This window comes from Echinops telfairi, unplaced genomic scaffold (genome assembly GCF_000313985.2).
Source record: "Echinops telfairi isolate 266 unplaced genomic scaffold, ASM31398v2 ScPeMD7_3;HRSCAF=10, whole genome shotgun sequence".
Taxonomy (NCBI): Eukaryota; Metazoa; Chordata; class Mammalia; order Afrosoricida; family Tenrecidae; genus Echinops; species Echinops telfairi.
Genome location: NW_022103899.1, coordinates 3,660,232 through 3,687,238, shown reverse-complemented (window position 1 = coordinate 3,687,238; position 27,007 = coordinate 3,660,232). Strand labels below are relative to the sequence as shown.

The 27,007-nt window shown below is 38.7% G+C and overlaps 1 protein-coding gene across 1 annotated transcript in view; it reads left to right on the top strand.

Moving 5' to 3' along the window:
- PDE11A (phosphodiesterase 11A) overlaps positions 1–27,007 on the top strand; it is a 441,211-nt gene that overhangs the window by 167,113 nt on the left and 247,091 nt on the right. Inside the window, exon 5 of the mRNA XM_004701714.1 lies at positions 14,925–14,989. Within this exon, the coding sequence (XP_004701771.1) occupies positions 14,925–14,989 (65 nt within the window). The remainder of the gene's footprint in view (positions 1–14,924; positions 14,990–27,007) is intronic.

Below are 27,007 nucleotides of genomic sequence, written 5' to 3'. Positions count from 1 at the left end.
TTTCACTGGGAACCCTTAGCCCGTGTACCCAGCAGTCCTGACCTTGCCCACCCTGCCAGACTTGGGTTTGTTCCCCAAACTCAAAGGACATAGAAAAGAAATGCAATTTGAGTCTCTCACGGATGCCCCAGCTGCCAGCTGGAAGAGTGGAAAAGAAAGAGCCCAGGATTCATTGGGGAAGGCTTCCAAACAAACCACCACACCCCCTGCCTTGCAGTCAGTGCCGGGGGTTCACAGCGGTACCTCTTTACAGGAGCCAATGGTGAAGCCTTCTCCCCTGGAGTAGCTGGGGGTTTGAACCATTGATCTTACACTTAGCGGCCCAGGACCTAACCCACAGTACCATCCAGGTTGGAGAGGTGGAGACACTGCCTTCAGAAGTGTATAAACCTAGAATGAGGACATGTCAAGAAATAATAGTTTCACGTTTTCATATTTTTGTTTAATGAAAATTTCTCTGATTTTTCCATAGCGATACTTTTTGACTTACCATGTACTTCAAAATGATCCACAAGGCAAATACTGTGTGAGGGCAACCAGCTTTTATAGAACTAGAGTTTTTGTTTCTCTGGGGTGCTTTGTCGGAGTGCTTTTGTGCTTTGCTGCCACGTTAGCCACGCAGACTCATCAAAGGACGTGGGCCTCGGGGACGTGGTCTGGCTCTCTGATGTACAGATGATGAATTGAAGGAGCTAAGTGGTTTGTTCAAACCCATACAGCAAGCCCTCGGTAAATCAGAAGATGAACTTGTCTCTCTTGACTTTTGTCGATCGCACACACGATCTATCCCCATCAAGGGGGAAAGCCCTCAACATTTACAGGAGTGGGCTTCAATCCAGTGCGCTCTGTTGTTGGAGCCCATTCAGAACCGACGTCAGCTCTGTGGAACGGCAGCCCCCAGCCGGGCTGTTCTCGGCACCAGGGGTTGTGCTTCTGAAAGCACCATTGCAGGTTCTTTAACGGCTGCTCTGGAGCCTGGGGGTTCTTGCGCTGCGGAAGCTCTCCAGGTGGGGGGGAGCTCATTTGGACTTCAGCTCCAGAGTTCCTGCTTCCTCAAAGGGAAGAATCAAATTAGTTCAGGGCCTCCGACCTGCCGCACCTTGATTATTCGTGGCTAGCTTTCAGTCTCTGTGAAATGCCTTTGGCTCTTTGGGGAAAATCTGCTGGGTAAACATGCAATAACATTGAAAATAATGATCATCATCAATCTAACTTCCTGAAAGTTAGCTTTCTAACCCTTGGTGGCAATTTAATATCTTTGCTGTGAACTCTCTTCAAAGACCAGCAATTGTGTAATGATTAAGAACTATTGTAATGCCTCAAAAATTATATTTTCCTGTACTTTATTTAGAAAAATGATTGACTTTGCCTTTGGGTTTGTTTTCCCCAGTGCATAAGAACCTAAGGGTACATTTTGGTGATTTAGTAATAAATGTTACAAAACTTATATGCACTGGGCTTTAAAAAAATCTGTTTAAGATGTTTACATATTTCCCCCAGGTTTTTGTAGCACTTGGAGTTATTTTGACTTCCTCGAAGTCGGGCAGGTGAGGTTGACAGACACAACAGACTGACAAGTCTGTGATCTTGTAAGACTCAGCTGAATGTTGGGAGGACATACACACACATGTCAGTAGTGCATGTTTATGGCATGCCCCTAGATGCTGTATCACTTGAGCTTAAACCTCATCACATCCATCTGACATTGATCTTGTGCACAGGGACAGCTAAACAGAACAGAGTCCAAACCCATTCACTGCCATCAAGTCAATTCCAACTCACAGTGACCCTATAAGACAGAATAAATTAAAACTGCCCCATTGGGTTTCGGACACTGTAAATCTTTTAAATTAGTTAATTGATTTTTAAAAATTTAATACTTTTATTAACATGTAATTCACATACAATACAATTCAGTGGTTTAAACATGAAAAGGCTGGTGCAATCATCATCACAATTGATTTTTTCCTTCATTCTTGTACTCACTACGATTAGCCCCAACCTTTTGTCCCTATATATTTGCCTATTGTACATTTCATCAAAGAAAAACATACAAAAAACAAAAACAAAACCAACCAAGAAAATAAATATTTCTAATGGAAGGAAATCATTTTATAAAATTGAAGAGTTTTAGATTTGAGATGAGTTATTTTTACTGAAAGCATTTAAACAACTCAGATATTTTTAACATTATAAAGGCATGTATATATATGATTGAGTAAATCCAGAATTCAATTTTACCCTTCCCTTAACACTTATGACCTTATTATCACACCTGTTACTCTCAGGATGCTTCATAGACAGGCACCATCACCCTCTACACTCCCTGATCATCAAAGGGCTTTTTACTGTGACAAGTGCTATCTCTCATTTTAGATGTTTATAATGAATAACAATCTATATAACAGCAAGCAAACATTGTAGAAAAAAATGTCATGTCAAGGTATGACAAGGTATGTCCCCAACCTTCCACACAGCCTAGTATATTGTTTCAGGGGTGGCATTGCACAGAATAACTAAATTATGGACTTTCAAGTTCCAAAATGGGGTGTTAAATTTATAATAGCTTTGTTATTCTCGAAAACCAAGACTTTATTTGCAAGAGTCAGGCTATACTAAAAGCTTTGAAGAAATCAGGGCCCAAAGTTATGCCAAAAGCAACAGATTCGAAAGAATATAGATGAAGCCCTAGTTGACCCTCTGTTTTACATTGCCTTTTGAGCAGCTATGCTGTTGGGTAAGCACTGCACTGTTAGGCACAAGGTTGATGATTCAAACTCACCAGCTTCTCCACAGGAGGAAAATGAGGCTATCCACTCTCATGGAGATTTACAGTCTTGAAAGCCCTATATAGGGTGGCCATGAGTAGGAATCAATTCAATGGCCATAGAATTGGTGCATCTGTGTGGCCTTTAGAATTTATCATCAATACACAAATTATATTCGCTAATCAATCCATCATGTTATTGAACTGTCTTAATTCATATTCTCTACTTGATCTCTAGGTTCTAATATCTGTACCAATAGCTACACAGAAACTCACAGACAAGATTCATAATTAAAGGGTTTAGTAAGGAAGTCAACAAGTTGTAATGCCAATGAGAAATATAATAACAAAAGAAGTATTTGAAATGAGATGGCTGGGAAAGATGATGGATTATTTAGAAATCTTTAGTGAGAAAATGATTGACAATTTCAAAAAAAAGAATTGCTGGATTCCTACTTCATTCATACTAAAATATGATTTTTAAAAGGCAAAGTCATGACTCATGCAAATGTGAAATACATGCATGTCGAAGATTGTTTTAATCAACAATTAATGAGGAAGCCAATAAAGTTCTAAAACCCATCCAAAGCATTGAGAAGCAGGGTGGTTAAGGTCATGTTTTCTAAGAAGAAAAACTAGTTAATGTTCAATAAGGCCATGATTGTAATCTTTAAGGTTGTATTTCCTATCATTAAGAAAAAAATTGTCCTTCTACCAGATAAAACACCACAAGTTACAAGTTAGCTCTGGATGTAATGGTAAACAACGAGTATTCCTTAAAATCAGTGATTGGCAATGTCTGTGTGTGAATGATCACATATAAATACCTTAATCCTCGCAGACCATAGAGCCTCTATCGTAGCTATTCAACACTGCCATCATATCACGTATGCTGTCATGGTAAATACATAAAGAATGAACATGTCTGTGTCCCAACACCTTTTTTTTCTACAAAAATATGTAGGTGGTGGGATGTGTTAGGCCTGCAGGCAGTAGTTTGCACAGAGCAAGTTTTGAACACTTGAAACAGTATGGGCAATTGCCTGTGCAGGCTCAGGGGTGTGTCCTGAGTCCTCCTTGCTGCCATAGAATCACAGGCGAGGTGTGATAGGACAAGGAACTATAAACCACAAGGATGTCAATGTCTCAGGTTAAATGAAAAGTCAAGCAATAAGTCACCCTGTACCTGCTAGTTTGGGTCAGCTAAAGACAGCTCAAGGCTTATTCGTCATACAAGAGGATCTGTGACTGTGGGGTTTTACGGGAAGTACAGTAAGTACAGGGGACTTCCAGGTAGGCAGGAGTGAAGATTGGTGCCCATAGGAGAATATTGGTGAGAAAACAGTCAAAGACAGCCAAGCTGAAATTCAAGTACAGCCGTCAAGGCACTCTCCGACTCCATCCCCATTTCCCCCACTGCTAAGTCAAAGAAGAGATAACAAAGCACCACCAGCGTGGGATTTATGTAAAGAAGACAGAAGAAAAGAGGATTAGGAAAGTCAAAACTAGTTAAAGAAGACACACCAGAAAAGTTGCTAACTGTTTTTCATGAAAAAATATTCTAGTTGGTACAGGTATAATCTCTTTTGGGCAGAGGAAAATGAATTTTAAAAAAGAGCTTAAAGGGATCAAATAAATGATAAGAATAAAAAGATTAAAAAAACTAAAATGGCAAAGCTTAGGAAAAAGTAGAAGAAATCGGTAAGCAGACAGCAGTGAATATGACTTAGAAACCAACAAAAAAGAAGAAAAGATACCTTCACAATGCTTTCAGGGGCATGAAGAATAAAATTGACAGTGAAATGAAAAATAGCACAATAGAACAAGATGAGAACGATGGAGTCAGAATAAGGAAGTCCAAAATAAGCATAATTGGTGTCTCTGAAGAGTACATGACAAATGGAACAGGGGAGAAAATGAAAATTATAGCACTAAGACATTTTGTGAAATAAAGGCAAACGAATTTGTAGAATAAAAGATTATATCATTTCTGGAAAACTTGATACTGATTGTGTACCACTGAAATACATGCAGTATTAATGGACTTCAAAGATCATGAAAAAAATTTATGGGCCTCCAGACTCCCCCCACCAAAAAAAAAATCCAGTCAACTATTGAAGGAAAATTCATTCTGTGTTAGATCTCCTGGTGGCATTCACCAGTGCGAGTAGACAATTGGGCAACTCAACGAAGACCTCCTGGGGCTAAAGGGACAGGTATGACTGTACAATTTCAAATCTAGCTGAAATAATATTCAGCTATATAAGTTCCAGCTAGATGTCTTCTTTCCAGTATGCAAAGAAGAGTGCAAGAATTTTAAGATTCCATTCTTTAAAAATATGATAGGCTGAAGTCCAGTCAACAAAGTGATGAACGAGGAAGGTGTGATAAATAAGACTGGTATTGGGGCTGGAAGGCCGGGAAATGTAGCATGAAGGCTACACAATGATGGGCATGTGACTCTTAGAAACAACTGTAAACTTTTTATTATAAACGATAGCAATAATGCCCCTAAGTCCCTAAGTACACAGGTATGTACCTATGTATGCAGTAGGTCTCATGACAGAAAAGGAACATGTAACCGCGGTGCAGTTTAAGAGCATTCTGATACTTTTATGGTGCCGTGCCTCATTCTCAAGGTTCTGCACTGCAAACACACTTAGAATTAACCAGCTAAAGAGAGACGAGGACCTCCCTCGTGCTATGCACAGCACCACTCGGAATGCATGGAAATTCCCTCTCCCAACAGGTACCTTAGGTTCCCACAGCATTTTAATGTTAATGTGTTAAATAGCTCCATTTTCCATTTTGATTTGTGCTTTAAGGATTTTGTTTTAAAAATCTCTTATGTCCATAATATGACATTCTTCTGTACTTTCTTTTTTTTCAACTCTTATTGGCAAGTAATTTACATACCATATAATTCAATAGTTCAATCATGCAATCATATCACAGAGAATCATACAATCAATTGTACCATCAATTTTAGAGCGCTCCCCATGGCTAAATCACCTTTAAGATCTCCTGTCTTTTCTTGAGCTCGTTTAGAATTTCTGGAGCTTTATATCCACCTTGAATTCATTTTTGTGTATGGTCCAATGCTGCACGTGTGTAAGCACTCATCTCAGCATTGCTCCCCCCACATTGTCATGCTGCCTCTATGTTATGCCAAATTCCCTTGGGTACCTGAGTCTGTTTCTGAGCTCTTTCTTTTGTCTCACTTATCTACTTGTCTGTTTATGCACCAGTATCATGCTATCTCACTTTCTACCGTTTCATAATACACTTTGATATCTGCCAGGACAAGCCCTCCATCTTGCTCTTCTTTGACTTGCCTATTCTTCGTCCATTGCTCTTCCACACAAATTTTAAGAACAGTTTATCCATTCCATGAAAAAAATAAAATATAGCTTTTGATGACAAATGCTTTGATTTAAAGACCAATGTGGGGAGCAAAATACAAAGGAAAGTATCTTAAAGGATTCGGATATTATCTTACTGGACAGGAAGTCTGCAGGAAGAGTCCAGCAGCCTGATTCTATAATCAAGAACTCATGCCTGGTCTGCCTTCCTCTGCCTGTCTCAGAGGTCCGGCCTTCAATGCCGGGTTTCTCTCTCTCAAGATCCAGGAGGCTGGCCCAGCTCCCAGCTCCAAACTGCATGCCTTCCCCTAACTGTGTCCCAAGAGAGGAAGAAAGGGAAACGGGTGTCTTTTCTTTCCTGAAGGAGAAAAGCCTTTGCCAAAAGCTCCCCACCCCTAGTAGTCTGTCCCTCAGGACTCATTAGTCAAGACTGGGATGTTGTTCAAATATTTTGTATTCTTGATACTTTCATTTTCCCTTTCTCATTGCCTAAGAGAGGTCTGGTCCAATCTGGGGTGTGACTGAGGGCTTTCACTATTACCGTGGAACTCTGTAGGTTGTAGATTCAGCTATGAATATTAATATTGTTTATGATTTTTAAAATTTGGAATTGCAGCTCATTTTGGTGGAAGGATTTGTGTGTGTGTGTGTGTGTGTGTGTGTGTTTAGTTTGTGTCATTGTTTCCTTATTTCTCCCTTGTCTTCATCCTTCTCTGTCTGAGCTGTGTGCACAGCTCCTTGGCCCTCTCCAGAGGCAGGTCTTATAATGGTGGCTTGGACTGCTGGGTGGTAACATTATACTAATCTAGAAGCAGCTTTAGGGCCTTTAAAAATCTTTCTTTATCCTCTTGTTCCCTTTGCCTCTTCTCTTTCTTTCTCTTTTTCTCTTAAGCACGTGAAGCCTTTTTTTGGTTTTCCCTTTCTGTACTTTATCAATCTTTGCTTTGTATTTTGAAATTAGCAGCTGTGAAAAAGCATGAACTTCCAGCACATCTCTACTTGCATTCCATATTCCACTGTTACAGTTTTTAAAAATCTGAACGATCGCTTCAGGGGGAAGTTGCTCTCAACTCTGTCTCCCAGAAGGAAATTTTGCTTCTTATCTCAAGAAACAAAACTTCTGATTATGTTTTATGTTACCAATATTTAACAAAAAACTGTTATCACAGAGGTACAGTACTTCATTCCCTTGCTGAATTTTAGGGGAAGGGGGAGGAAGGCCATTTAAATCTAATTGTAGAAGCTGTGATTCACCAGGATCTGAACTCAGCATTTAGACTGTGTTCATATTCCCGAAGCTGGGAATTCAGGTATTAAACTGACTAGTTTACTAAAGGGATGCCACACACTGAAATGAGGAATATGTTTCTAGCCTTCTCTTCTGCCAAAATTAATATCTACCCTGTTTGCATCTCTCACGTGTCACAGTCCATTGATTTTCAGTAACTTTGTCAATGATAGTTGCCACTGCACTGAAGGGACAAACGAAATGCTCCCTAGTTAGCTGCTGTCAAGATTAGAAATAATCCTTTGGATGGCAGTTTTCTCCTTAATGTTATCCCACTCCATGAATCCATCTAAGCAATTCCTAGCATTCTTCTTTGTTCCTTTCTATCTCATGTGTGTATTAACATCTCTCATTCTGTCTGTGCCTAGTTAAGGAAAGCAGGTGTAGAGGTTTCGCTTTCACAGCCTCCTCTGAGCCTCTGTGTTTGCATTATCTTTTCGTGGGGCATGTGAGCAGCTGGCTGTCACTGTGTGGCCCAGGACTCGACCAAGCACTTTACATCTGAGCCTAGTTTCTGGAGTTCACAGCACAAGCGCTCTAGGACAGTTGTCTTCTGATACATATCTTAGCATCTTGGTTCTTACATAAATGTACGTACAATTAGATGTTGACTTTAGGTGATTTTCATGAGCCCAGCCCAGGGGAACTGGTGGGGTAAACAACCATCTAACAGTTCTCTGGAAGGTAAAAATTGCTTCAGGCTTTCCTTACTATTTCTTTCCCTTTCCGTTTCCCTACTTTTCTTTAATTTCCTTCTCCCTATAAAGGAGCTAACTTAAATTCTAGTTGATTTTTTTCACAAAGGCATTTTACTGCATGGAAAATATATGATATTAAAAGAAACTGATTATTATCTAGTCACTGTAAGATATATATATATTCCATCCACCACTTGTTCGTCATTTTCACATTCTGTGATGTGTGATGGTTTGTGTGTTACTGCAATGCTGAAAGCTATGTCACTGGTATTTCAAATACCAGCAGGGTGATTCAGAGTGAACAGGTTTCAGCAAAGCTTCCAGACTAAGAATAGACTACAAGAAGGAGTAGGCTGTTCGCTTCAGGGGGATTAGCCACTAAAAGTCCTATGGACAGCTTTGAAACATTGACAGTTACTGAAAACCGAATGAACAAAAGCAGACTCTTGTTAGAGACAATGCCTGAAGATGAGCCCTCAGGTCAGAAGACACTCAAGATATGACGGAGGAAGAGCTGCCTTCTCAAAGGTTTCATGTTGTATGTTGAGTCTCCATGAGTCAGAACCAACCTGATGTGACCTAACAATAACAACATACTTGACTATGAAAATGTAGTTTATGTTAATACAGCCCACCTGATCAATAAATATATACCAATATAACTTGCCTTACATTATTAACATTTGTACATATGTCATTTACATATATACGTATGTATGTGCTTTGAGGGGCTTGTAAATGCTTCAATCTCCACTACATCCTACTCCAAATCTTTACCATTTCTGATATGTACTACTTTCATTAAGAGAATAGTCATTCAATAAGTAATTCACACTAAAAAACACAGTCATTTTTAAGTCTTATTTACCATCTACACTTAATTATAAGTTTTGTCGAGTCAGTATCTGAAACATTTCAAGTTCATTTTATAAGCTTCTTGTCTACTCTATACTAATCTCTCACCTAGATGATTTCCTCCTAATTCACTTGTTGAACGTGGACAGGGCATTCTCCCCTCCAGTCAACTCATGAGAAGGAGGATACCACCCAAACCCACTTGATTTCAACTCATCATGGCCCTATAGAGGGCTCCTAAGTCTGGAAATCTTTACGGGACTAAACAATTTCATCTTCCTTTTTTGGAGAGGCTGCTGGGTTTGAACTGCAGACCCTGTGTTTAGCAGCCCAATGACTAACCCATAGCATTACCAGAGCTCTTTAAGAAGGATGAGCATAGAAAATTATTTAATTCTTTGATTTTCCCTTTTAAGTACTCTTATGGAATAACAGAGATTCAAAAAGTAAAAGTATTTTGAGAATGATGAGGGCAACGAATGTACAAATGTGCTTTACACAATTGATGTATATATGGATTGTGATAAGAGTTGTATGAGCCCCTAATAAAACTATTTTTTTAAGTAAATAAATTGAAAAAACATTGATTACTTGGTAGGTCATACCCATTTTCTTGTTGGTGGCAGAATAGCTATTTGAACATCATTTTTGTTTTTAAAGTTGTTTTGAAATTAAAAGAACAGAGAGAAACCAGACCAACGAGCGCTTGATAAATATCCAAATCAGAAAGACTTCTGTCCATGGAGCTTTTCCAGAGAACAGGCAGACACGTGGGGGTGCTTTGTTTACTTCCCTGTGGAGTGTGTACTGCTTTCCCCAGGGGCCAGTAGCCAGTGCTGATCCACAGCGAAGGCAGCTTAGAACTACTTGTTCCCCTTCACTGCCCTATAAACCACTTGTGATCGTTCCGTGATGAAATTACCTTTTTTACTTAGTGTCAGTGTGCCTGTTTATTTATTTCACTGATGGCCAATTGGAATTCGATTTAGAGAATGAGTTAAAAAAGTTAATGAAACAGAATCGTCAAATTGGTCCACATCAATAAAACATATATTTTATTCTCTTTTTGTTTTATGCTTTCACTGTTTGTTTTAAGTTGGCCATAATCCACCTGATATCTCTATGTCTCATCAATTTATAGAAACCTATCTTATCAGTTGTTTCTATCTCATTTTTGACCCAGTGGTCCTACTATAAACAATTTTATAGTTGAATGCATTGTATTCTCAGTAAGTTATTTTTTAAATAATATAGAAATAATTTGATGCTTTAAGAGCAGCCAAAGATGCTTTTGATAGCAAAAAGAGCCATTGTTAATAAGGACAGCAGGCTTTACCAAAGTGTGATTATACCACATCTACTGGGGATTATGGTCCTACGAGTAGGTGTGTCCTCCAGTATATAGCTCACCACTTGCCTTGATGCCATGTTGCCTCAAATTAAGAGGTTATGACTCTAGGAATCCTATCTCTGAAGTATAGGTAAATTATAGGAGGATATTAATATGTTTCTCTATTATCAATTTTCTGTAATTTAGCGGAAGATATATAGTTGATCAGGCCCAGGGACGGTTCTAGCACAGAGGTCGACATACTTTTTGTGTAAATGGCCAGGAGTCTTTTAGGCTTTGTGGGCCTTATGGTTTATCAGACCTACTCAGCTCTGCTGTTCTGGTGGAAAGCAGCCACAGATAACTTGTAAATGCAGGAGTGTGGCTGTGCTTCAATAGAACTGTATTAATGAAAACAAGTGGCTTACTTAATTTAGCCTGGAGCTACCCTTTTCCCATCTCTACTCTAGAGAAGCAGGGACCAGGAACATCAATGTACATCACTATGTTGTCTTTGTGCCAGAGGACAGGTCTCTAAATACCTACCGTAATTATAAGCTGACCCGAATATCAGCGGAGGCACCTAATTTTCCCATAGAAGCTGCCTTAAAAATGTGCTGAAAAACTTGGCTTATACACGAGTATATATGGTAAGTTGCCCACATATGAGGGGACTGCAAAAATTTTGTGGAAAGTGGAAGTAATGGATTCTTTCCATAAACTTTTTGAAGCTGTCTCATAAAAATTGAGACAGAGGTGTATTAACCCCCAGGTGGTGAAGGAATGCTGGCGCAAGATTGCTGGGTTAGATTTTTCAGAGGGATTATTATCATCCAAGATAATACAGTTATAACTACTGAACCTATTTTTTCCTGCTACATGAAATCAACTACATCTCTAGTTTGACAAAGTTTATTTGCATTAGTATAGAACAATAATCAATTATATTTCTGTCCAATTTCCAGGAGTTAGCATCTCCCTTGACATCGTTGCAATATCTTGAGTGAAAAGTAAGTCCAACGAAGTACTCTTCCTAATATCAGAGTGCTTCGTTTCATCCACCAGAGCTGAGAACTGAAGGAAATCGCTGCTTGATTTACAAATGCAGAGACAATAAATAGTTTATTAGCAACTTGGTTGATTTTGCACAAAGCTAAATGCTGTACTTTAATTTACTTGCAATCTTCTCCTGAAAAATGCTTCTCTTCTGCTCTGGTTTTGTTTTGAGATTTATTAGGGTGTCGTCTGGGTATTCATTCGTTGACAACAGTAGCCTCAGTCTACCGTCCTTGTGAGACAAGTACATTTTCGCTGCATCGGATTTCTAAGCGACTGGTTTCTGTGTGAGACTTCAAGATATGTGTTCCGGTTTCCTGCTGTGTAACAAATAAGCTCAGAGCTTAACCCAACCATGTTACTGTGCTCATATAACCTATGGAACAGGAATTTGGTTTCTGCTGGTCTTCAGGATTGATGGTCCATTTGTTTTTGCTGTGTAAAAATATAAGCCCCAAACTCAGAGGCCTAAGCCAACCATATTATTTGGCTCATATAGCCCATGGGCCACAAATTGGGGGGAGGGGCCAGGGGAGCACAGCAGAGATGTTTAGCCTCTCTCCAGGCTATCTCAACCTTCCACTGGGAAAACTGGCAGATAGGAAGTGACCTGAAGGCTAGCAAGTGGAATCACCTGAAGATTCATTCTCTCAAACCTGGTGCTGGGTTTTAGTGGCTAGAACATGTATGTGTGGCTTCTCTATGGGTCAGCCCCCTTTCAACACGGTGCCTCCAGGGCATTGAGACTTCTTATGTGGTGTCTACAGCAAAAGGACAGGCAGCCCTAGGTTCTGAACACAGACAACTCCTACTTGTCTTTTAATGCTATGTAAATTTGCCCTCACCTTGAAACAATTGAACCAACCAGTGGTTACAGTTTCTTCATCATAATCACCCTCACCTCCACTTGTGCACACACAGTTTTTAAATCTTTGAAAAGGCTTTGAAAAGGCTTCATGCATGACTCATAGCAACCTTACATGGGGGTTTCCACTGCTATAAATTTTCACGGGAGCAGATAGACTTGACTTTCTTTCAAAGGGAAGCTGTTGGAATTGAACTGCCTAATTAGCAGTTAGCAGTCCAACACTTACCAGCTGATGCTATTAGAACCTTTTTTTTTTTTTTAAGTAGAGTAAGGTTAAATAAGAACTATATGCACCTGTTCCCACTTAACTAAAAGTTCTTAAAGAGACCATTATATATGTACCTGGAAGTGTGTACTGTATTCTAACAGACAAGACAGAAGCTGCTTTGTGTTTCCTGACAGCTTTGGAAGGCACAGAGCATCTCATCCATTTATTGTATTGGTCAAAGCAATCCGAGCCTAACCAGATGTAAGAGGATGCGACAGAGATCCTACCTCTTGCTAGGAGAGTGCCAGGATCACATTAGAGTAAAGCATACGGGCTAGGAGCTAGTGATGTGGACTTCCTTGGAAAACAAAATGTGCTACCATGAGTGGCTCCTAGTTGACATTCAACTATGAAATTAAATTCGTTCTGTGGGGGTCAAGGCGATTTCATTATGGCCGAACTATGTCATGACCCTGCGCTTAGCTAGTCACACCATTTCTTTGCGATAGATTTTTCTTTACTGTTTTTTTCTTTTTCTTAATGTTGCATTTTTCTAGTTTAGGCTCAGTGCTGCACTGATAAAACTGCTTCAGTATTTAATCTATTTCCAGGTCCCAAATCATTTTCATAGGTGCCCACCAATTCCCTGTAAATGAATTCAAAAAGCTTTTGAAGCATGACTGCACCAGCTAAGGCAAATCTAAATGTCAACCTTGAAAGTATTCAATGACATTCAGATGTATCACTGGCAACACTAGAGGACTTGTTTTTTTAGCACGTAGCATATCGTGTCTAAAGACAGCCACAAATACGGCCTTTCCCATTCAGCTTCTTTGTGTCATTGAGAGTGCTAGCACTTTAGAGCCAAGCAGACGTGTAGTAATCCCAGTTGCCCCATTTAGTGTGTGGCACCGAGTAAGTTTCTTATAAACGGTGGGCTCATTTTCTCTACTGTAGTCTATATATCTTGCATACATGAGATGAATCCCACTTGGTCATGATCCAAGTGGGATTCATCTCATGTATGCAAGGATGGTTCAACATTAGAAAAACAATCGATGCAATCCATCGCATTAATAAAAGGATGCCCTTTATCACCACTCTGTCCAATATTGTGCTGGAAGCCTTAGCCAGAGCTTGCAGGCAACAAGGCAGCGAAAAACAGGAAGAGCCTCAACAAGATAGACTGACACAGTGGCTTCAACAATAGGCTAAAACATAGTAATTGTGAAGATATGTCATTATGAGTCTGAACCAACCTGATGGCACTTAACAACAACAGGAAACAAAAGAAAATCACAGGCATCCGAATTAGAAAAGACATAGCTTAACTCTATTGTCAGATGATGTGATCCTTACTCACTGCTATGCAGTCAATAATGACTCATAATAACCCTCTAGGGCAGAATAGACCGGCCCAATGAGTTTCTGAGACTGTAACTGTTTACAGGAGTAGAAAGCTCCATTTCTCTGCTGAGGAGTGGCTGGTGGTTCTGAACTGCTGACTTTTCAGATTGCGTCCCCACATGTAACCACTACACCACCAAGGTTCCAATATGACCCTATACATATAAAATTCCAAAGATTCAGCAAGAAAATTGTTGGAACTGGTAGAAATATTCAGCAAAGGGGCAGAGTACCAGATCAACACATATAAGTCTTAGTCAGATTCCTTTATACCCTTTTTGAGGGAGTGTTTTGTCACCATCTCACCTTCCCCTGGATGGTGTCTTGGTTTCCTAAGGCTGCTGTAACAAAACCCACAAAATAGATGATTTAAAGAACATTAAGTTATTGCTTCGCAGTTCTGGAGGGTAGGCATCTAATTCAGGGCATTGGCTAGACTATGCTCAATCTATGTGTTCTTGGGGACAGCCTTCTCTCCTCCAGCTTCTGGTGGCCCCAGGGGTCTCTTGGCACTTCTTTGTTAATATATGTGTCTTCCCATGGTGTCTTTCCCCTATGTGACCCTTTCTCCATGTCTATTTTCTCGTTTTCTAAGACCACACTCAGAAGGGATTAGGATCCACTTTATATGTTACAAACAAGATCACATTCACTGGTACAGGAGTTAGGAGTGCAGCACATCTTTCTCAGGAGACATTCTATTAATAACAGAAAGTGATTGGGTTGTTAAAAATGCAGTAAAAATAATTGGATTCCAACGAGATAGATAGCCCTTTACTGATCACCACAGGGAAGCATATCTCATTCAAAAAAGTACATACATATATATTTTTTTATTTTTAGTACATACATATTTTATTAAATGTTTTAAATCTTTGGGAATGTATGTCATGTAAAAATGAAACAGAACACAGCATAGGATTGTTAACTTCTTCAGTCTCTCCATTATTTCCTCACTTAAAAAGCTCTCTTTAATCTTCAATTTTCACAATAATCATTATAAATATAAATAACATGTATTGCATGATTTTAGAACTGTGGTAAAGCTCTAATTGACCTGGATTTACTATCTCTCTGGGTGGCAGGTGGTGAAGTTCACTAAGTCCTTTGAATTGATGTCCCCAAGGTGCAGCGCCGATGCTGACAACAGGTAGGGTTTATGGACTGCATGTTTGACTCTGATCTTTGATATGTGCAACATCGCAAGCTTCTTTCAAAACAGGAGTTGTGTCTTTCTCTATATCAGCAAGTATAACCAAATATTACCCCTTTTCTGTATTTCAGGACTTAAATGCAATTTTTAGTATAAAAATACATGCATATATATCTAGCTTGTGATTAGTTTCCAAGACCAAATTATAGTACCAGCTATATGATTAAAATATTACTTTTTGTGTTTAGTCCCTTTATTTCCTCTAATCTTGCAGTGTTTTTGAAAATAATTTTTTCTGGGCCTTGTATCCAAGTCTTGTTTGCAGGCTATTATGGAATTGTGATGGAAAATCCCTGTTGTCTGTTTGTCAACAGATTTAACTTCTATCCATACCAAACATTTGACTGAAATTCTAACAAAGAGAGTCTATTTTTAAATATTTCCTAACTGCAGATATCCTAATATCTATCTTGTTGTGGGCCATGTTTTTCTATTTCCCTTTTATTTTTCTAATATTTGACTAATAACATCCCTCTGTTAAAAGAACAAGAATTTTTAGAAATTCCATTTCTGTCCCTGTTGGCATTTCTGAGGTGAAGGTCAGGGACAATCAAATAATTCCTGTTAGCTTAGAGCTGCTGCGTTAAAAATGAATTCGCTTTACTTTGTTCCCTTCCAGGGGAAGGGTTAAAAAAGTATCGAAACTGACAAAATTTCCAAAATATGGGAAAAGCCAGTTAAGTTCCTGAGACATCTGATGACAATGACAATGATAAAGATCCTGATACTAATACAAAGATGTGAGCAGCTTCTTTTCACTGAAGGCTAAGAGTGCTGGGAACTGCACTAACTGCTTTACATGCATTGAACTCCCTATGAAGTAAGCATCTTTACCCACTGCATGACAGAGAACATTGAGATTCAACAGGTTTAAGTCACTTGTTCTAGGCCTTGCTGTCAGTAAGTGGTAGCCACATCCAAGGGAAAGATCATATAAAAGACTCTCCAAACCTTTGAATTTGATCCTATTGCCAGCTACAGTCTAAGATCTGGTAGTTGATCACATAGAAAATCTATTTGGTTAATGCTTCCCAAATCTGGCCGAGCTTTAGAATCAGCTTGGAGAATTTGGCAAAAAGTAAATTCTCAGCAGTGCATTACAAGATTCTAATTCTTTATTCTGAACGTGAGGTCTGAAAGTATGTACTGAAATGATCTCCAGGCTTTACCTGTATCAAGATATAATATGCAAGAATAAGTTGATTGCCTATGAGTTCAGGTAGAGGAAATCAGTTACAAAAGGGGGCATTTTATTTGGTTTCTTCATTTATTTTTTTATCAAGTTGTGATGTTTATAAGAGGATTTTTCTACCTTCTAAATGATTTCATTTATAATATATTCTTGAAAAGGCAAAAGTGTAGAAATAGAAATAAACAAAATACGGTATTTCTTTGCAACGCAATAGTCATTCAAATATGAAAAGCTGATCCATGCTACAACATGAACAAGCTTTGAAAACATTGTACTGAATAAAATAAATCTGATGTAGAAGGTTAAAAAAAAGAAAGAGAGAGAAAAAGAAAGAAAACAGATCAATAGTTGTCAGGGCTTCAAGGTGGGAGAAATGGGCTGACCACACAGGAGCACAGAAGAATTTTGGAGTGTGATGAAGCGGTTCTATATTTGATTGTGGCTCTATGTATTTATCAAAACTTACAGAAATGTTTGCAGGAAAGTGGTAAATTTTCATGCGTGTGGGTTATGCTTTAAAATGGGGGAAGGGAGGCCTTTCAGAAGTAATTTTCAGTTTCATGTATTTATAATATGTAGAGAGACATAGACATAGCCAGCTAATCTCTACCTAACAAAGATACTTAGACAGAGTTATTAGTGCTGTAAAATAACTATGTGTATACATATTAATTAGCTGTGACCTCATATATGAAGAGCAAAAGCTTTCTGGAGTTATTAAAACCTCAACCTTTAAAATCTCAATGCTTCAATGTTGTTCTTTTTTATACAACTGAATGTGTTCCCATAGTGAAGGCACAGTTAAATATTTCTGATCTTTTGATGATTTTTAATGGTGAAAAAATGTCCATATCTAAATTAAATGATCCAAACTATGGTTGGAAATTTTTCTTATTTTTTAAAAAAAGAAAGGAAAGTAGAAGGTCAGATTTTATTTAAAGAGAATTTGAAAGGTGCCTTTGAACTTTGACACTTTGACCTCATCTTCTCCAGTATTCTATTTATGGATTTTAAATTGGTGTACAGTGTACACTGATCTCAGAGACCTTTCCTGGACTGTCTAGTGATTTTTCTCTGTAGAACTAGGATCCTTCAATCATTTATTGGAAGGTAAAGGGGTAAAAACAAATGACTCTAGCATGTAGTTGCTCACTGCCCATGGACGAAACATTGAAGCAAAGCACAAGTCAACAAATCACAGTCAACCCTAAACATACAGTATATCTTTCCTGTACTCTTTCATCATGCAACTTCTTTGCCACAGAAAAATGTTCATTTAGACACTTTAGTCCTCTCGGTATCATCTAGAAGAGGTATAATTAAATAGCTTTTTAAAGAGTCCTTCTATGGCTTCATGAAACAAGATTTCAGAGCACTATTCTGACTTTAATGAACTCTGGTTTAGGGATTTCCAATTTTTACATATAGTTTTTGAAAATTTTAAAAGAATATTTTTAAAACTACTGACTCATTTCTGTTTATGTCTTTTGTGACTAACTCCCTTGTCACAGCTAGTCTCCTCTTCATCTCCATGTAATTAATACCTACCAATTCAAGAGTTGGAAAGGATTGATTCATTCTTCTCCTTAATGTGTGTACCTCCTCTGGGAGATTGCTGTTAGCAACTTCAGTAATAAGATTCTCGATGTACAACAATAGCCCAATTCAAAACAACAGAAAACAACAAATACTAGAGAGGGTTTAGAGAGATGGGAACTTTTATATACTTCTGGTGGGCTTGTAAACTTGTGTAACCAATATGGACAGTGATATGGTGCTACCTAAAACAACAGGGAATAAAAACACCATGTGACTCAGCAATACCTTTGCAATAAGAGGCAGAACACAACCAGACGCATGCTCTCCCATGTTCATTGAAGCAAAGTTAACAATGCAAGAAGATAGAAACAGCCCAAATGAACATTAGTGTAAGAATGGATAAAGAAACTCTGGTACATACACACAGTGCAATACTATATATCCCTAAAAAGTAGCTCTGAAACATAGCTGGAATATGACATAGATGGAGCTGGAAATCATTTTGCTGAGTGAGGTTAGTTAATCACAAAAAGACAACTATTGTATAAGTCTATCACTATAAGGAAAGACACCAAGACAAAGGCAGGCTTCTGCTCTCAGGTCATGTAATCTTATAATCTGGTCTCCCAAGCAATACGGTAGTGTGCTTGCTTAATGCCCATGAACTATATATATATCACCCCTTTCATATGTGCATCTTAAAACCACTTTGATGTAGGAGATCTCGCCTCAGTTGGAGTCACTTTCTCAAATCTGGGGGAGAGGGCGAAGACCATTCAGTTGTTGCCATATAACATTGTGCTGAGTTCACCAATCCACAGATACTCCTACAAGAGTGATAAGCAAACCTTAATGGGAATTTGAGTCAAGCTGTGGGGTGAGGCGCATGTATGTCTCAAAGAAGGTGATCACACTTCTGTTGGTGGGAAACCTGTTGGAGCAACCTCACATTGGGGGTGGAAAAAGAAAACCACTTGGCAATACTTATAGGGACCGCAAGAGGAGACTATGTCATGTACTGTGACCCTAATTGGACACTTTTGACCTAATTTCTATCCAGCCCTTGGTGATCCAGGCCAAGTGCTCTACCCCACTAGAACTTTAGACTTGGTGTTAATTGAAGCCCACAACCTCCTTAATAGGCCACACCAGAAGGATTCGATGTAGAAACCCCATGAAGTGAATTGGGCTTTACCTCAGACTCTTCAGTAGCAGATTTAAGGATCCGACAACATAATCTTTGGATTTACAGTTGAACTGCCCTTAAGTGTGAGAAGAAGCAAATAACTGCTATCCCAATTATGGAATTGGTGGTCATTGGAGTCTGAGGGTTCCCACTGAATGGTGGCCCATGGCCACCATATGTTTACTGTTTTAATGCTCTCCTTGTTTCCTTTCAACACGCCTTAGTCTCACAGGCAGGGTTCTCCCTTTGGGAATGAGAGTTATTGAAAGTTTTGTCCTCTCACCAATCCCCATTGCTCGTGTAAATAGTATTCAGTTAGTTAAGCATTTAATTTGTACAAGTCAACAACTCATGCATTGCTGTTTGAAGCTTGCCTATACTTGCATAACTTCGTTTTTTCAACAGTGTTTTAGATTCTATACCACTAGCTAAGTTAATGACACTATCAATATTGCTCCTGGGGGATGATTTATAATGTTCTGTCATAACATAATAATGTCTCTAAAGTGAACTAGAGACATAAATAAGCCATAGATAGATGGATGGATTTGGGGATTTCACTTGATTCTTGACCCAATCTAAAAACAGTTTATATGATGTAGCCTTGCTTGGTACTTGCCCTCATGAAGCGATCTGAAGATGCATTAAATTGTTGGCTTGTATAAATAGCAAAGTGTGGTGAAGAGACCAGATGGTGCCCAGCTATCAGAAAGAATAGCATCTGGGGTCTGAAGGACTTGTCTTAAACAAGCAGCCATCGAAGTCGACATGGAAGAAGCACACCAGCCTGTATGATCCAAGGATTGTAAATCATAAAATAGATATTCTGAAGAAGGGCATGGTATCAGTGCTTAAATTATGAACATTTAATGACCAACAATTATATAACTTTGGTATGGCAATCATCTGCTTCTCCTTATGCGAGGGTAGTTCAGCCTTAAGTTCAAGGAAGTATTCCAGTTCTTTAAATCTGCTACAAGTGAGTTTGAGGGAAAGCCTAGTTCATTTAGTGAGGTTTCTACATCATATCCTTCTGGTGTGGCCTATGAAGGATGCCGTCGGCCTCAGAAGGGCAGAATCTAAAGGCCCAGCAGTCTACATAGCACATGGTGTGGGCTGCCAAGGGCGGGATAGAAACTGGGTTAGGTTTATTCCTAGGTATTTTATCTTTGTGTGGCTATGATAAAGTGCATTGTTTTCTTGATGTCTTTTTCAGAGCCCTCTTTGCTAGTAGATAGGCATCTGATGGTTTTCTGTTCATTAATCTTGTATCTTGCTACTTTATCAAATCCCTCTTTAGTTTCAAATAGTCTTTGCGTAGAATCCTTGGAGTTCTCTCTATATCGTCATAGATTCTGCAAATAGCAAGAGCTTCACTTTTATGCCAAATTGTATTCCCTTGAATTTTGTTGTTGCTGTCCAATGGTTTTAAGACTTGCAGCACAATGTTAAATAAGAGTGGTGTTAAGGTATACCATTATCTAGTTCTTATTCCCAAGGGAAATGTTTTCGGGTTTTTCCCTGTTGAGCATGACATTAGCTGTTAGATTTTTTTATATGGCCTTTATGATGTTGAATGATTTCCCTCTTATTCCTATTTAATTGAGTTTTTTTTATTAGAAATGAGTATTGGATATTGTCAAATGCTTTTTCTGCATCTATTATATCATTAGATCATGTGATTCTTATTCTTTGTCTTGTTTACACTAATAGTTTTTCTAATGTGGGACCATCCTTTCATCACTGATATGAATCCCACTTGGTCATGATGAGTTATTTTTTTAATATGTTGTTGTATTCTATTAGCCAGAATTTTGCTGAGAATTTTTGCATCTGTGTTCATGTGGAATAACAGTCTGTACTTTTCTGTCCTTGTGGGATCTTTGCCTGGTTTGGGTATCAGGGTTATGCTAGCTTCATGGAATGAGTTTGGGAGTTTTGTGCCTCTTTCTATACTCTGGAATAGGCTGTGTAGAATTGGTGACAGCTCTTCTTGAGTTCTTAGTAGAATTGCCCTGTGAAGTCATTGAGTCCTAGGCTTTTCTAGGTTGGAAGTTTCTTCGCGACCTTCTCTATTTCTTCTTTGTTATGGATCTGGTCATGTTGTCTGTCTGCATTTGCAGTAAGATGAGTAGATGGTGTATATCTAGATATTTCTCCATTTCTTCTAGATTATCAAACTTGGAGCAGTCTTGTAATTTTCATACTATTCTTTTTATTTCATTTGACTCTGTTACCCCTTTCTTCTCTAATTCTAGATATTTGTATCATCTCTTCTCTTTTTGTTAAGTTTGTCAGCAGCGTGTCACTTTTGTTAATCTTTTCAAAATTCCAACTTCTTTTCATTGATTTCTTCATTTAAAAAATTTAGTTCCTTTATTTCTGCTTTAATCATGATTTCTTTTCTTCTCTTGTTGGAGGGTGTATGTTGTTGCCCTTATTCTAGTTGTTGGAGGTGCTGTGTTAAGGTGTTGACTTGGGATTTCTATTTTTTCATGTGTGTATTGCTTACTATAAATTACCCACTGATAACTGCTATTGCTGTCTCTAAAAGGTTTTGGGATGATGTATTATTGTTCTCATTTGTTTCAGGGAATTGCTCAATTTCATCCCTTATTTGGTCAATTTCCCAAACGTGTTTTTTAAAAAAAATCATTTTATTGGGGGTTCATGCAACTCATCGCAATCCATACATGCATCCATTGTCTCAAGCGCATTTGTACATATGTTGCCATCATCGTTTTCAAAGCATTTTCTTTCTACTTGATCCCTTAGTATCAGTTCCGCATTTTCCCCTCCATTTCCCTCCCTCCTTCATGAACCCTTGACAATTTACCAATTATTATTATAAATTTTTCATGTCTTGTCCTGTCCGATGTCTCCCCTCGCCCCCTTTTCTGTTGTCCATCCCCCTGAGAGGTAGGTCATTGTGATTGGTTTCCCCTTTCTCCCTGCACCTTCCCTTTCCCCTCCTGGTATGGCTACTCTCAATATTGGTCCCAAGGAGTTCATCTGTCCTATATTCCCTGTATTTCCAACTCTTATATGTACCCATGTACATGCTCTGGTCTAGTCAGATTTGTAAGGTAGAATTAGGGTCATGATAGTGTGGGGGAGGAAGCATTAAAGAACCAGAGGAAAGCTGTATGTTTCATCACTGCACCCTGACTGGTCCATCTTCTCCTCACGACCCTTCTGTAAGGGGATGTCCAATTGCTTACATATTGGCTTTGGGCCTCCACTCCGCACTGCCCCCTCATTCACATTATGATTTTTTTGCTCTGGGTCTTTGATGCCTGATACCTGATCTCATCGACACCTCATGATCACACAAGCTGGTGTTCTTCTTCCATGTGGGTTTTGTTGTTTCTCAGATAGATGGCCGCTTGTTTATCTTCAAGCCTTTAAGACCCCAGATGATATATCTTTTGATAGTTGGGCACCATTAGCTTTCTTGACCACATTTGCTTATGCACCCACTTTGTCTTCAGCAATCATGTTGGGAAGATGAGCATCTCAGAGTGGCGGGTTATTAGAACAAAGTGTTCTTGTGTTGAGGGAGTACTTGAATAGAGGCCCAATGTCCATCTGCTTCCTTAATACTTAATACTAAACCTATAAATATATATCCAAATGTTTTTAAGTAGTGTGTTGTTCAGTCTCTATGTGTTTGTCTTATGTTAATTTTTTTTCTTTTGTTGATTTCCAGTATTGTAGCATTTCCATCTGAGAAAATTGATTGTAGGATCTCAATGTTTTTAATTTATTGAGGCAGCTTTTGTAACCTAATGTGCGATATATTATAGAAGATGTACCTTGGACACTGGAGAAAAATGTATACTGTGCTGTTGTTGAGTGGAATGCTCTGAAAAGTATAGGAGGTCAAGGTGGTTGGTTGTGTTGTTTAACTCTTCTGTAACTGAGTTTCTTTCCTGACCATCTGTCTTCTCTTGAGTGGTGTGTTGAAGTCTCTTACTACTATTGTTGAACTGTTTATTTCTGTTTTCAATTCTGTGAGAATTTTATCGATGTATTTTGAAGATTTTTCACTGGGTGTACATGTTTATTAATGCTATATGTTGCTGGTGCTTTGTTCCTTTAATCATTATATAATGTCCATACATTTCTCTCATTATGTTATTCATTTTAAGTCTATTTTATCAGAGATTAATATTGCCACTCTGCTTTTTGATGGCTGCCATTGGCCTGGTAAATTGTTCACCTTCCTTTGATGTTAGTCTATTTTTGTCTTTCAGTTTAAGGTGTGTCTGTCTCCTTAAAGCAGCATATAGATGGATCTTGTATTCTAATTCAGTCTACTTTTAAACAGTGCATTTAGTTTATTGACATTCAGTGACATTATTTGTGTATGTCAGTTTGTTGCTGTTATTTTGCTATTTCATGTTTTGTGTGTGTGTGTGTGTGGTTTTTTGGTGTCTTTGATCCTCCTCTATTTCTGTGTTGTTCTGAGGATTACTTTCATTGTAATCTGGGTGGTGTTGTTCTGGGTGTATGATCTTGTCAGGTTTTTCTGCTGTTGTTGATTCTGTTTACTCTCTGACTCTCTGTTGATCTGGTTAATATATATATATTTTTAATTCCTGGTCTTGTTTTTATGAATTCCCTTTGTTTTTCCTTTTCTGGATTACCTTTTTTTCTCCCTCACATTTGCAGGATAGTGTTGTGGCTTATATGATTCTTAGTTATCAGGTTTTTTTATTTCAGAATTTTTTATATGTCATCCCATTGTCTTCTTGCCCACATATTTCCCCCTGAGAAGTGTCAGCTTATCTTTATCAGTTTTCCTTTGTAGGTTTCTGTTCTTTTGTCTCTAGCTACCCTCAGGATTCTCTCCTTTTCATTGAAATTAGAGTGTTAACTAAGATATGTCATGATGCTTTCCATTTGGGGTCTGTCCTACTTGGGGTTTCCTGGGTGTCTTGAACAGGTCTTTTCACCGCCCTTGTATGTTAACGATATTTCTGTCAATGGTTCCTCGTATAATTTTCTCTGTAGATTTTTGGTTGTTTGTTTTTCCCTGTTGTAGAATCACAATGAGTCAAGGCTGTTTCTTGTCATAGTGTCCCACAACATTCTCAGTCTTTCTTCTGATTTCTTCAGTTTTTGCTTGTTGATTGTTTCTCTCATCAATTGCAGAAAAAGTGATTATCTTTTAGTTCACACATTCAATTTTCCTTTTCTCCCATTATATTCCTTGGGTCTTTCACTATGTTGCCAAATTCTATTGTCTCATTGTTTATCTTCTTTGTTTTAAAGATTTTGGTTTTTCAGGTTTTTTCCCATCATTCTCATGTGTGTTCCCCACATCTCTTGAAAAAAAATTAAACACCATTCTTCTGAATTCTGTTTCGATTAGTTTCAGAACATATTTTTAGAGTACTCCATTAGGTCTGGGTGACTTTCGGTTGTTTGTGTTCAGTGGTGTGTGAGTTTCTGGTAGTATAGAAGTAGTTGGCTCAGTTTAGTGATGTGGGAGAGGTTTAATAGGAAATCATATGTCGGTGAAATGGAGAAAGGGGGAGAGAGATAGGGAACTGGAGTTGAAGGAGAGAGAATAAAATAAAATAAGGATAATAATAATAAAGTGGCTTTCTGGATAAGCCAACTGATTTGTAAAAATAATGGGAAAATGTATTTTAAGAGAGGTTAGCTGAACTAATAGGTCTCATGGGACTGTGTTTCATGCATAAAGAGAGAGAGAACAGAAAGGAATAATGCATGAATGTGCAGAGAAAAGAAAGGACAAAAGACGTGGGTGTGGGGACTGAATTTCTATTGCTGTGGCAATCTGAATGTGGGCATGTCTGTGCACGGAGGGAAAAAATAAAAACCTTTGCGTGGATGTGTCAGAACCTACAGACTGGCTTGTTTTTGCCTGGGAAGAGTGAATATTCTTGGGAGCTTGTGGCTGCATAGGAAGAGGACACTGGAAGAAGGGAGAAAGAACTAGAAAAAAAATAATGAAGTTTCAAAATAGAACAAAGTACAAAGAAATTGGAGGGGGGGGGACCTGCCTTGTAGTTGGAGAGCCCTCCTTTGGTCATGTTACTGTGTGTACGCGTCTGCTGCACAGGGGAGGGGGGCGTGTAGGGGGCCAGGGCACCGGAGAACAAAGCCAATCAAAGGAGGAAGGGGGAAATTGTTGAAAAGTGTAGCATGGGTATGAGTATGTCTGCACCAACCTTCCCACTTGACTGGCTATCCCTTAGGGTCCCCAGATGCCAATGAAGTAAGAGATTTGGCTGGCTGGCTTACCTCGGGGTCCAGGAAAAATCAGCTGTGCTGGGGCGCACAGAAGTGGCTCATGTCACTTTAAGAAACTCGATTTCTCCTTAGCTTTTAAGTTGGATTCCTCACTGCCAGGAAGTGTAGGGTATCCCCCAAGTGGCACCTCTCCAGCAATTGCTGAGGAGATCTTACCATACTTGTTATCTGGTGGCTATATTCTCCCAACTCCAAATCTCATAATTCTGGCAAATGAGGTGAAGCATTAAAAAGTGTGTACTGTGACTGCCATCCTTTAATTTCTGGTTACTCTGACGGCTTAACATGTGAGAAATAAGAGTTTGATGAAATGTCCTCAGGCAAGATCTTAAAGACAAGCTCATTAACAGTCACACTGAACTTCAGGAACACTTACAGTGCAGGCATCTTCCTCTCCTACCTCAGTGTAAGAATTAACAGCCTGACACTGCTTGCGAATCACCTTCTCTTCTATTTTTTTTTCATGACCAAAAGACTTGTTTGCTGACCTTTAAAGATATACTGAAGTCAGTAAGGGGTTATTAATGTGGCAGCCCTCGATGTTCAAGTTTCTATCTCCTGCTGGAGTTCTAGCGTTGAATCCCCTTGCTGTTGACTTAGTTCCTTAATCTTCTAATTGAAATTCAACTTCAAATAGTGCTGCACAGCTCAAGTTTTCAAAATGGACCCCGGGATAAACAAGATTATCTGACAAGGAACAATAAGGAAAGCAATTTATTTTTGTGAGCCAAAGTTCAGTTGAACTTCTAGTCAATGAAGCAAAAGGGCAAATGGTATCAGATACCACCTGTAAAACAAGAACTGACCTTTGTGTGTCAAACATGAATGGAAATATACATAGTCCTTGACTTCCTGCAATTTTAACTCTCTGGATGCTAGTATCCTTACTGAGTAATACTCAAGCTAAAACAAGGACAGCTAACAATTATTATTATTATTATTATTAACCTTTTTATTGGGATTTGGGTGAAAGTTTATTAAGCAAATTGGTTTTATTCAGCGATTTGTACACATCTTGTGTCAATGATTGCAATCCCTACAACCATTTTTATTTGTTTCCTTTTCCCTTCCTGCCTTCTGAGCTTTATTGCAGGGCAAGTCTGCTCTTTTGGTCTGATATGGTTGATTGTTCTAAGGATTGAATGCCTCCTTGTTGCTAATGTTCACCTCACAAGCCTGACTGTCAAAGGGTGAGGATGGGGGAGTTATTCAGTTTCCAGTTCCAAGGCAGAACAGTGTCTGGGGGCCATAATCTCAGGGATTCTACTCGTTCCACATTTTTTACCACTCTTTTTTAGTACCTCCTACTGTGATCCTTTTCAGAATGGTCAGAAGGAGCACCATCTAGTTCTGGGCTCAGGGTTGTAGAGACTGGAGTTCATGTAGTGCATTAATGTTGGGGGCTAATTAGTTCCTTGTATCTTTGGTTTTCTTCATGTGTTTGCTCTGAATGAGTAGAGACCAATAGTTCCACCCTAGGAGGTGCAACACATTTTAAAGACTCTAGTTGCTGTTCACCAGAATAGGAGGCAGAACATTGGCTTTGTGAACTCCATTGTGCCAAGTGGCCTTGGTGTCCTCCAAGCCTATGGTTGTGATACCCTAGCCCAACAACTCATTACCCCAAGGAGTTGGCTATATTTAAGAAGTTTTCATAAATTTACTCTCATATGTTCTACTATATGTATGAATATATTTGCCTCCCATATAAGTACATATATACCTATATAGAAATATCCTCTGTCTCACACAC